Source organism: Artemia sp. Qi Xiang Cuo, chromosome 1 (genome assembly GCF_049724085.1).
Source record: "Artemia sp. Qi Xiang Cuo chromosome 1, ASM4972408v1, whole genome shotgun sequence".
In the NCBI taxonomy this organism is placed as follows: domain Eukaryota; kingdom Metazoa; phylum Arthropoda; class Branchiopoda; order Anostraca; family Artemiidae; genus Artemia; species Artemia sp. Qi Xiang Cuo.
In genome coordinates this window covers 66,163,633-66,176,512 of record NC_142794.1, presented here as the reverse complement: position 1 = coordinate 66,176,512, position 12,880 = coordinate 66,163,633, and the positions used below count along the sequence as shown (strand labels likewise).

Here is a 12,880-nt window from a genome sequence, read left to right as displayed (position 1 = left end):
GTCCTCCGTCTTGAGCAACAAGGAAAAACACTTTTCACATGAGAAGCAGCTATGTACCTCCGCTTCTTTTATAAAATTAAAGAACAACACTTATGACTTAGTCAATTTTGGTAGCATATGTATGAAAAAAAAATCAAATTTTATGAATTTATTTTTGTCGATGGGGCAGTGTGAAGTATACGGTGTGAAAAGCTACTTGCTCCCTTGAAAAGCTAATTTTTTTTTACTTTTTTAGAAAAATTGTGAAATGCAATTTGATAAACACTTGGAGGGGAAGTCATTTTTAGTGCCCGTTTTGATGCTCGAAACAGATTAGAGGGCAACCAGACCTCCGTTCAAATTTTAAAATGCCCCTGTAGCTCCACGTATGATTCGATTAAATTTCAAAATAGCTATTTTAACCAGAACCGTCGAAAGGTCAAAAAAATTTGTTTCTGATGCAACATGTAGCTGGAAGCCAAGGAATAACTGTGTGAATCTGAATGAAGATTTCTCATTAGCTTTTTACTCTAGGCTTTATTCTGCCATATGTTTACGCAACGATTTTATGTCTATGAGGCAAAATTGTTTTTCCATTTTTCCTAATTTATTTTGCTTTCTTTTCTTTTTGTTTTTCTTTTGTCTTCTTTTAAATTTGTTTTATAATTTTACTCTGAAATGGGAATTCAGCTAATCTAGGCTTCTGATAGGCAATTTTTTAGATAATTTCTTCTCTTAATATGCGTCAAAATCGTAGCTTTGCCGTTAGCACAGTTTAAAGTACTAAAATCTAGTTAAATTGCATTATCGGGGTTACACTATGAGTAAAAAATGTCACATTTTGCTAAAATGCATCACGCCCAGAGAAACATCAGTGATACAGAGGATAAAATATGTTTTTTTTTTTTGGTACTTGTGTCTTATAGCCACCACACCCAAGTTCTGTCGAGAAGTAAAGTTTGGTTAATGCTAAGGAAATAAAACAAAATATGATGAAAATATAATACTTTATCAATAAAATTATAAAAACTACAACGAGGAATTATGGGGGGGCAGACCTTGTTATATTACACGTAACCTAAACTAACCTAACGTAACGAAAATACCAACTAAATACTTAATTAAAATATAGCTACAATGTTCCCGCCGAGCCGAAGCTAATATTGTCTAGTATAAAGACCATGAAAACCGGTTATTGTCTCATGTTTGTGATACAAGATCTGGAGTGTGGTGGCTATAAGACAAAAAAAAAATTTCATGTTTTTGAAACGGTAGGGGGGGGACTTAAAAGCTCTGGTTTGGGCTTTTCGACCATGGCGATCCAAATGACGCTCTTGTCACTTTAGCCTGGCACTGTTTTCAAGGGACTTTCAGCTCTTTTTCGACGTTTCCATAAATTCCTTTTCACAATAAACTTTTAACTGCAAAGAGGATCCGAATAATACTTACCATTCCCGAACAAGCATTAAATGACATTTTTTTTTCACTTGGCACTTTGTAAAAATGTGTTTTAAACTTTTGGCTAATATGGATTGGGGTTCGCTCTTTACTAGGTTGCAACTTTTGCTGCAACCATCAATAGAGTTTATCCCACAAATTTACCGCCAGGGCCCACCTGTATTTATCTCCTGTAATTTTTTTTTACAGAACATGTCCAAAAAATTGGGCGAAGTTACGGACATCGACCCTTTGGCGCATCTCATAAAACTTCTGAGATAATGAGTCACCAAAGCTAATTATCAAATAATTCCAATGAATGAAGACTATTTCTGGAGCAGTTGAGCTTTTGACGTCCTCCTTCAGGTCAAAAGCAATATAATCGTTCCTATTTCTACTTTTTAATTGCTAAAAGATATATTTACTATTGTTAGCCCTCTCTCTTTCCGAAAAATTCCTGGATTTGAGCCTGCAGCCCTGCAAGGAAAACAGCCACAGAAAACAAACTGCCAAAAAAGGGATAGGAACTCCCCCAAATAAAAATTGCTCTGAAGAAATACCTGGAGAAATGTTGATCTATAAGAATTTTTGGTCTTCGCACGCCTTTGGATAAATCTTCAGTACAAATCTAGCCTAGGGTTTTGGCCTGTCGAACTAAGAATTAGGCTTTTACGCAAGCGATGAGGTCAAAGACCCCCCCCCACCCTTAAAAAGAAAAGATTTGTTTTGCGATAAGCTGTAATCTATTTTTTGTTATTCAATTGGTAGACTTAGACTTTATCCATTACTTAGCTAGGTAGAAGGTGAACACGCAACTTAATGTGATCTTTTTATGCTCTTTCAAAATATGCTAACTGCTTCCTTCCAAAATTCTACTTTGAGCCCTGAATGGGACTCTTAAAGTGACACCTTTTCTTTTATTAGAGAATAGCTACCAGAAATTCTAAGAACTATTAGAACATTCATAAATGTTTACTTATCTCATTTCTGAAAGTGTATTACTTTACATACCCCCCCCCCCCCCGTTTATGGTGGAACATAGATTCCGCTATAAAATTCAAAGTAAAATTTGCAATTGGGTAAATCTTTTCTTCTATATTAGTTTACGACGGGCGCTAATCAATCAAAGGGGAGAAAAAATTGCGCTATTCTAGAAAAAAAATGCATGAATATTTATGGAGGGCTCTAATTTTTCTATTAGGAAGGGGGGTCAGTGAAGTAAATACACTTTCATCACTAAAATAGATAAGTATTTTTGGTTGTTTTAAAGCAGTTTTCAGGATTTTTAGGAACTATTTTCTACAGAAAAACAATAAGAAACAAGTTTTACTTTATAGGCCTTTTTAATTACCCGCAATAGAGTTTATGAAGGAAGCAAATAGCCTATCTGTACAGAACATAATGAGATGCCTTGAGTGCTGTGTTCACATTCTACCTAGCTAAGTAATGGCTCAGAAATAAACTCTTGAAACAATAAATTAGTGAAATTAATTCCTGTCTATATGCCTGTCCACAATTGAGCCCTAATAGCAAATTTCAAACCTTCATTATATCTCCCTTTCGAGCATCAACTCCACTCAGCACAATTAAAACCAATAATATTCCACCAACAACAAATCTCCTCAATGCACCGGCACGGATAAAATCATTAAACATTGTCAACAGTTAACGTTTTGTAGCATCACCTAGCGTGAACCCGATCATGGAAATGCACAGCTTATGCTCTTCCTTATTTACGGGTTCACAAGTAGCTGATCAACTAATGTGCAGAAAGAGGTTACCGAGCACGCCTGATTCCCTCTTGTTGCTTTACCTGGTTCTCGCGCGTCAAGTTTAACCAGTGAAGTATCCGTTGGGTAAAGCAAGAAAAATGATTGGCCAGTTAAGAGTAGCTTGTCTGAGTTGTTTTTTTGCTTTAAGAATGTTGGCGTGCTTCTAGTTTTTATATCAAAAATAGACGGAATTCTTCATCATTTTAAACCCATTTATCAACTCGACACATTTATGACGCCAAAAGCTATTATTTGATATACATTATTTTGAGACAACATTCTAGACAGAAATTTATCTGCGAAGACACATATTGACATGACAATAATTATAAATGTTTTAGAACAGAATTAAACCTATCCGAGTTTTGTCATTTTTATGGCGGCTTTAGGATTAATTTTGCAAAAAGAAACAAATATTAAAAAGAGAAGGAAAAATTAGAACTTGAAACCGAAATATCTCTGATTAATGATTTTAGGCGCATATGCAAGCTTTCGTTTCTGGTGTTGAAAGGGACTAAATAGCAATGTAGTAAAAGTCAGTTGATTAAATGAATTGTGGAGTAAATAATTGTGATAGTCGCAAGGATTATGAAATTTTGAGGGTCTTTCAAAAGGTGGGCCCCTCCGTACAAACGTTACGATTTCTACTCGTAACATTGTCTTTCTTTCTGCTTGATTCTGCTTAAAAGTATTATTTAAGACAAAGTATTTTATTAAGGAATGGAAATAGCGGCATTAAAAGTTAAAACGAACAGAAATATTGTGTATATGATGGGAGCTACCTCTTCCTCAATTCTCCCCTCTTACGCTAACATTTCATATTATTTTACTGAAAACATTTATGAGCGCCATAAACGCAGTTTAGGGGTAAATATGAGTGTTTTAAAAATGTATAATAAATTAAATAAAAAAAAACAAGTTTTTTTAACTGAAAGTAAGGAACGACGTTAAAACTTAAAACGAACAGAAATTATTCCGTATATGAAAGGGGATGTCCCCTCCTCAACGCCTCGCTCTTTATGCTAAAGTTTGATATTGTTTAAAAAAAATAAGAGTTGTGAGAAAGTCAAACTTTAGCGTAAAGAGCGAGGCGATATATATATATATATATATATATATATATATATATATATATATATATATATATATATATATATATATATATATTATATATATATATATATATATATATATATATATATATATATATATATATATATATATATATATATATATATATATATATATATATATTTTATATATATATACATGGTTCCCTTGTAACTGAACCAACATGTAACTGAACCAACATGTAACTGAACCCCTGTAACTGAAACACCTTGCAACTGAAGCACCGTGCAACTGAACCCTCTTGCTACTAAACCCTCATGCAACTAAACCCCCTTTAACTGAACCCTCGTGCAACTCAACCCCATTTAACTAAACCCCCGTGTAACTGAACCACCATGTAGCTGAACCCCAGTGCAAGTGAACCACCGTACAACTGGACCACCATGCAAGTGGAACACCGTGCAATTGAACCCTCGTATAACTGAACCCTCGTGCAAGTCAAACACCGTACTTAGATTAGGTAAAACACAAGTTAGAATCTTTACATGTTCAACCTTGTTGAAATTGTTTGATTTTTAAGTCTTTATATAAATTACTGTTAAGATGATTTATAAAAATGCTCTGTTTGTTGTCATAAAAACAAAGAAAATCGGACGTCATGAACTCTTAAATCCAGATTTATTTCTCTTTTTTATGTCTGTTAATGGGGGTTCCCTTCACCCTGTCACTTTCTACGGGTCTAAGGGTTTACCCCCCTCCCCCGTGGGATATTTACTCTCCTCCACCCACGGAAACCCCATCACCTGGAAAATAACCCCCCCTGCGGAAATTATGGTTTTCAAAATTTAAAAATCTTCTTTCAGTCGTGTTATTTTTTAGTTTAATTGAGAAGTTCTAAGGGAAGTGGAAAAGAGGAATTTATGTGTAAATCTTGCCCCCCTCCCCTCCGTGCAAATACTTTCTTCTAATGAAAGATCCCCCAGAAAATCCCCGCACAAAAAATTTCCGTATGTTTCCCAATGACAAATACTATCTGTAAGCAACAGACAAATAAAAAAACTGAAAAAGGAACTGAAACTTCTGCAATAGGATTATCTAATTGTTTTGTAGCTAGGAAGAAAGGGAGATAACTCAAAGGGTGTATTTTGATGCCAAAACATCTCAGCTCTCATTGAGCCTTCCAATAAATACAGAATTAAATACATCCGATCTAAATTTTGAGACGGTCATTTTATTTAAAACAGTTTAAAGGTTAAATAAGACTACACCATAGTTAAACAACTATGTTTCATAACCCTCAGCCTCTGGTGCAAGGGCTGTAAGTTATACAAGTTGCCTGTTGTTAATATATAAGTTTTTTTATCAAGAAAAGATAAAAAGCATGTTTGATCCTATAAATAAAAAAAAGCATGCAGCATTAAGGTCAAACTTTAGGGAAATGTCAAGAAGAATGCCAAACACAATCAAAAAGCACACACACAATCAATTTATTCCTTAATTGGTTGTGAAAGGAAATACCAGGAACATTTACAGTGGCTGATGGTATCAGCTGTCACATTGTTTGGTAAATATTTAGGAGCATCTTCAACTAAATCAAGAGGTACAATGTGCATCCAGTTTTAAATGACGTTGTATCTGTAATATGTCGAGAACAACTAAGGGTATAAACCTGAGGATATTAAGTTGAAACTTTCAGGGCAAGTTGAAGGAATGTTGAAAAAAAAGGCCGGAGTGCAACCAGTCCTCCTCCCATGACCTTTTTAGTTGCAATCTCCTCAAGGACATCTGATCAAAAAATTTTATCTTGATTCACAAAGGTCAAATATTTCAATTCAATTCAATTTTATTCAAGAAAAAACATAACACAAACATCAATAATAATAATAATAAAGATCCTAGAAGATAACTTGTTAAGGACCAAAAAAAGAAAGAATTAAAGTAACACTGAAAAAGAAAATAGAAGAATAAAACATGGGTAATTAAAGCAAATTAGTTAATAATGGAAAGATTAAATTATATTATCAAGTTTTGTTATATTTTTATACAACTTGCAGAAACTTGTGGCTAGTTCAACGTTGGAGGGTATTTTCTTCCATTCAATAATAGATTTGTAAATGGGAGACTGCTGGGCAGCACTTGAAAAGTATTTAGGAATTTTGAAGGCTCTATTGGATGAACGGAGACAGTGGGTTTCCGAATTATTAATATTATAATAGGTAAGTAGTTGAGGAGGAAGATTATTGTGGAAAGCAGAGTAAGCAAGCGATAAGTTTAGTTTTTGTATGATTTGATCAAGTGGAGCTATGCCAAAATCTGAATACAAATCACGGGTTGGATATAGACGGGAAGCCGAAAAACTGCTTTAATGGCACAGTTTTGGGCAAATTTGAGTTTTTTAGTGAAGGACCGTTTTTATTTCCCCAAACTGATCTGCAATAAGAAAGGTAAGGAAAAATAAAGGAATAATAGAGGGTAACTAGGATGTAAGGAGGAAGAAAATAATTCACTCGGTTAATCATAGCTACTAGTCTCAAAATTATTGCTGTGATGTAAGAAATATGATTAGAGAATGACAAGCATGAGTCAATAAATACACCAAGAAACTTGGCAACCTCCACTTGTGGGAGGATGTCGGAGGAGTACCTCAGACCAAGAGCAGGTTGAATTACGTCTTTGTTGTAGGGGGTTCTGAATAATACTATTTGACTTTTTTTGCTATTAATGGTCATGTTATTCGTAAGGCATCACGCCTGGACTCTGTTCAGAAGGACTTGGGCAGAGGTTATTGCCGATGGTAAATTGGAGCCAGTGATGAAGAAGTTGCTGTCATCAGCAAATAATACAGGATACACTGAAGGGCCCAGGTCCATAACACAATCATTGATATATAGGAGAAATAAAATAGGGCCTAGAATGGAGCCCTGCAGGACACCCCTCCAAACAGGTAAGGGCTGAGAGGATACTCCACCTAGGCTCACACTCTGTACCCTTCCAGATAGATAAGAATCAAACCAACGGAGGGGAACACCACGAATACCGTAACTATTTAATTTACTTATTAAAATACTATGATCTACCATGTCAAAGGCCTTAGAAAAATTCAAAAATAAGCCCAATACAGTTTTTTTAAGGTCAAGTTGTGAGCGTATGAACTGTGTGGTGTCAATTAGAGCATGAGAAGTTGAAAATTTCGGCCCAAAGCCATATTGGTGAGGAGAAATCAAAGAAACGGAGTGCTGACTGTCAAACAGAAAGGGAGACAGACGTCTGAAGATGATTCTCTTGAGCACTTTGGATATAACAGGAAGAATTGAGATTGGACTATAATTACCTATCTCAGTTGGATTGCCCTTTTTAAGAACTGGAATAACAATGGCTGACTTTGGTAAATCAGGGAAAACTCCGTGGGTTAAAGATATGTTGGCAATATGCTTGATGGGCTCGTAAACAAAAGGAGATATTGGTCTTCAGGAGCTTATTACTTAATCCAAGACAGTCAGGTGTAAGGCAAATAGGAAGAGAGCTAATAATTTGAAGTGCCTCACTACTATCAGTTAGACAGAAAAACATGGATCTAGAATTGAAGCAGGGGAATACAGCTTGTAAGGAGGAGCGGGAGTATAATAGTCAGTATGAAGAACATTAGAAAAATAATTATTAAATGCATCAGGTGCATGTAAAGGGTCAATTAATCTACCATTTGTGTCTTTAAGGCGAATAGGTATTGACTTTGATTTTCTATTTTTTGAGAGTATATCATTAATGGTGGACGAAATCTTTTTCAGGTTTCCTTTGCAATTGAGAATTTTTGTATATTAATAATTTTTCTTTGCTTCACGGATGAGTGTAGTGTATAAGTTTTTATAATTTGAAAGGTCAATATCACTACCGGTCTTACAGACTAACTTATATAATTTGTTTTTACGATATATGTGACATCCAGGGGCATATAGGGATATTTTTCTGGTTAGGTTTACGAATAGGAAAAGTTGAATGGATAATCTCACTTAGCCTGTACAAAACCATTTGTGGCAGAATTTACCTCTTGAGTCTTGACAATTTAAGACATCGGACCAGTCAGTGGTTCTTAGGTAATCGATAAAATAGGTTATATTTCCAGAGCTGTAGTTTCTAGTAGGTGTTGAGATATTAATTCTAGAGTGTAGAGGTAGTGGTTGCGAAGGTAGTGACAAGTAAATAGGAAAATTTTCTGACATATCTGAAAATATTATATTTGAGAACAGGTCATCTCCCAGGGAAGTGGATACAAAAATGTTATCAACTAATATTGAAGTTGATCTCACAGGATTGACTCTACTGGGGAAAAAAATTGTGGGTAGAAGACCACTTGCGGTTACCAATTCAAAAAAAGTGTCAGATTCAATATTTTTACCAACATTGAGTAGGTTGCAATTAAAGTCCCCAAGAACTATTGCCTTTTTATGGGGTAGGTTAATAAAATTAGAGAAATCATCAAACAGATTACAAAAACATGAGGTCAGAAATGGAGGAGGTTTATAAAATAAGTAGAGTATTTAGGAATTTTGGCCGATAACTATGTTAACAATTATTGAATAAATACATCGGGGATTTATTTGTGTAGAGAAAATAGATTCGCACTCTGATAGCATAGTAAAATTTACATTTGAATGGATGTAAAGTGAGATACCCCCAGAACACTTTGTCATTCTCCTGGGAATATGGATTATTTGGTAACCAGGGAGTAAAAATCACTAGTGTCATCATTATCAGAAAGCCATGTCTCTGTTAATCCTATTACGTCAAAAGGGCAGATGCCATTGAATGAAATTAGATCTTTAAACTTGAGCCACTTATTCTGGATGCTTCTGATGTTGAAGTAAAGAACATTAAGATAATTATTATTTACAAGTTTTGGCTTCACATTGGTAGCAAAATCAAGAATATCAAGGTATTTACAACTAGCATGGTTAGGGTACCAGGGGGGCTGCTTATAGGGTTGGCATGCTGATTACTTTCTATATAGGGATGATTAAAAGCAATGTTATTAAAAAGGGATAAATCTGTTAAAAACAAAAAGTCACACATTAATTAGCCGTCAGGCATTCTGATTGTGACTCAATCAGCCTATGTTGGCTTAAAAGACTCTCAAGTTGAATTTCTGCTTTGGAAACTATGGTCTCGCCAAAGTGGGTTTTTGCCAAATTCTTCATAATAATGCATTTCAACTGATTGGGTAAATCTAATTGGGAGCCCTAAATTGGTATAAATGGGGGTGGTGGTAAAATTTATTTCCAACAAAAATGATTATTATATTTGGAAAGAGCATAAAAAAAGGCATTGAATGGTATGTTTACTTTATTTGTAAGTCAATAATAGTAGCTGTCAAAACTACTGGGACATTTTACCTAACAAAAATCCATAAATAATTGCATTTTTTCTAGAGCTAGGCCTAGAATATATTTAGATCCATTTAGGGATACCACCAGATGGCTAATTTGACAGTGTATATATATACAAGTCTTTAAATTAGTCAACCAGCCAACCAGTATTTTAAGCTTAGGAGCCCAGCTGGACACAAGGAAACACAGGCCTATTAAGAATACAATTCTTACTCCATAATACATAGGCCTAGAATAGTCCTAGTTAACACATTTTGCAGGGAAAGAACCTTTATCTTCACATCTATTCTTGTTATTCTAGTTTTTCTAAGAAAGAACCTAGGCTATGTATTCACAGAGTAGGCCTATCCTCTAATCTGCAAATACATATGCAGCATTGCATCTTCAATTTCAATGTAACATCTATTTGCATCACAAATGAGCTTTACTCCCATATTAGCCATGTGGTGGATGTCCAGAGCATTGAAATGGAAATAAAATAATATATTTCTAATTTTAGAAGCCAAACTCATAATTGAATAGCCTATAAGCAGACCTATCCTTAACTGGTTGAATAATCTTGATTAAATATTCAAAAATGTAACCAATTATTAAGTAAGAATTACTTATACTGCGATATTTTAGCTTGCATAAGCCTAAAAAAGCTTTAAATTCAACAAATTATAGGCCTAATAAGATATAGCCTAGCTTGACCAAGGCCTTCTCAATACAATTTTTTCCTCACCATGTAAACCGGGATTATCATCTTGGGTTCTAATCTCCACTATCCAAATGGGGCGTCCAGAAATAATAGAGAGTACAAGTCTCGCTCTGAAGTTTTCACTGTCTTGGTATATATTCGAACTACTCATGTGGAAATTTTCACTGATAGCCGCACATGGAGCATAAGTTCAGATTTTTCTGCCTTATTTTTGAAGAAATACATAGATGCCTCTTAAGTAATCATAAATGTACAATGATATGCAATAAGCGTAGTATCGCATGGACGTTTCAAACTACTATAATCCATGGGTTTGGAACCCAGGGTATCCCATGGACATATTATTTAAAAGTAAAACTTCAAATAATTCGTCTATATAGAATAAAAGACTTTATAACCACCTCATTCTTGAAAACAAAATAAGTTTAGTATAAAACTATTACGCACTCAATAACCTTTGAAAATTAAAATTATAACGGACACCCTAGACGGTCAATCATTTTTATCAAAAGCTTCGATGAATAAATCGATTAAAGCATGATTGGCGGTCAAGGAGCCAATATAGTCATTTTGACTTTCTATCAATATCCGTCAACGCATGACTCAACTGCCAAACAGGTCACTAGATGCTCAATCGTACTTTTATCAACTGATTGACGGAAGCTTGACCTTCTAGGTCAAGCTAATCAAAATGATTGACTGTCTAGAGTGTCCTTAAGAGAAAAGTTAATACTATATTCTACAATAAAGAATTCTGTGAAAACATGTTTCTATATATCTATTTAATTTAATCAAGATCCCATCTACTAAAGCATGGAGAGGACGGAGCATAAATTGAAAAAAGAAGAAACGTTTAGGCTTACAAAAGGAGGACAACAGCATAAAGTGTAGCCTAAAACGAGACAAGAAAAAAAACAGCTAGCCGAAAATAAATCAAATTTGAACCCTACTCCAAGGCTAATCTATTATTGGCTTTTGATATTTTCACACAGTTTTGAAACTGTTATTTCTGGGGTGGTTATCTTATTATTGCTATTCAACCTTAAGGTGACCCTCCAAAGTGGAATGCGACGCATATATTTGGTAAATCGGATGAAGGTGGATTTTTGCTGTATTAATTTTACTGAAAATCTTTCAGAAAGCTACAACATATAAGGCAACATGACAGCATTGTAAAAACTGGCGAGCTAACAATGATTAAACCGAAGTTTCTTGAAACGATTGAATTATGAGCGACTACAAGAGCCAAAAGGAGCCCCCCTAAGTATGAGATATGGTTAACAGTCTTAATTACAGAGCTACCAGGGGACATAACCAGTGACGAGTAATTGTCGCTTCAATTAAAAAGAATAGCCTCTGATTTTTATAGATTGAATTTAGGTCGAGATTATTATACCCATGACATAAGTCATTTTACTTATATTATTTTTCATACAATTTTACTAAAATACGGAAGTTGGTGGACTTTTTTTGACCTGCTTGGAAACAGTAGCAGATTTAAGGTATTTTGTGGACCTTTTTTAAACTCGTTTTTCTCAACTTACCGACCTGTTGATACTTTTGTCTCATAGGTTTGTGGGCCATTTTTCAACCACTTCCCAAAACCCGAATGTTCAAATTACTATTTTTTATTAGTGTATGTTTTTTCAGTGTAATACTATCATGCTTTTATCTGTGTAAGTTTTATCAGTATATACCCTTTCGATGACAGTGCAATTATAAAACATCAAAATTTCTCCCTCTTTTCTGCATCCCCTTATGACAGTGCAATAGTTCAATACCAATCCCCCCCTTATATAACTAAAACAGCGTAAACAGGTGGTTGGGCACATCACAAGGCATAAAACAAAGGCTATTATAAAACCCTTGATTGCGCAGCAGTAAGAATACTTGCCCTTGGCAGCTAAAGTTTGAATCTTTGTTAATAAGAAATTTTGGTCATTGAGAAGACTAAAGACCTTTTAGTCTGGGAGAAGACAAAATATATAATAAGTATTACTTTTTTTAAACTCTCTTTCAAAATGGACTTAATATTAAAAATATTGTTTTCTCTCGAGAATCTGTGAATTTAGGTAACAACGAGGGGTGCAAAACGGATTGAGCTATTCATCACTTGATCTTTTTAACTCTTATCCTGAACACTGACTTTTTTTCCTTTATAAATTTAATCAATTTTGTATCTATATTATTTAAAACCAAATCTGTCTTGAGCCCATCGTTTTCAGTTAAAAGAACAAAAAAATTTATAATAATTCTTATCCTTTAATAACACTTTTGATAATAATACTGAAGTAGTGGGTACTACATTCAAAGAAGTCCAACTGGACATAGGGAAACACATTAACAAGACAATTCTTACTCCAGAATATGGAGAATAATTCTAGTTAGCCCATTTTGCAGGGGGAGAACCGTTATCCTCAATTTTTCCCTTGTTTTCCCAGTTTTTCTATGAAATTCCTGACTTTCTTAGAACCTATATACTCACAAACTATATACCCCCCTCCCCCGCAGGTGCACAGATATACTTAGAATTGCATCTT

General features: G+C 34.5%; 1 protein-coding gene across 3 annotated transcripts in view; it reads right to left on the bottom strand.

The window, feature by feature from the left end:
• LOC148956614 (SPARC-related modular calcium-binding protein 2-like) overlaps positions 1 to 10,434 on the bottom strand; it is a 90,641-nt gene extending 80,207 nt beyond the window's left edge. For 2 of the 3 annotated variants that reach the window (XM_089086084.1, XM_089086091.1), the window contains exon 1: positions 2,959 to 3,193. In XM_089086084.1, coding sequence (XP_088942210.1) covers positions 2,959 to 3,072 — 114 coding nt within the window. In that variant the 5' untranslated portion in view covers positions 3,073 to 3,193. Of the gene's footprint in view, positions 1 to 2,958; positions 3,194 to 10,364 lie in introns of those variants that run through there. The other variant, XM_089086094.1, reaches the window with a different exon arrangement.
• Between the last annotated feature and the right edge of the window lie 2,446 nt (positions 10,435 to 12,880).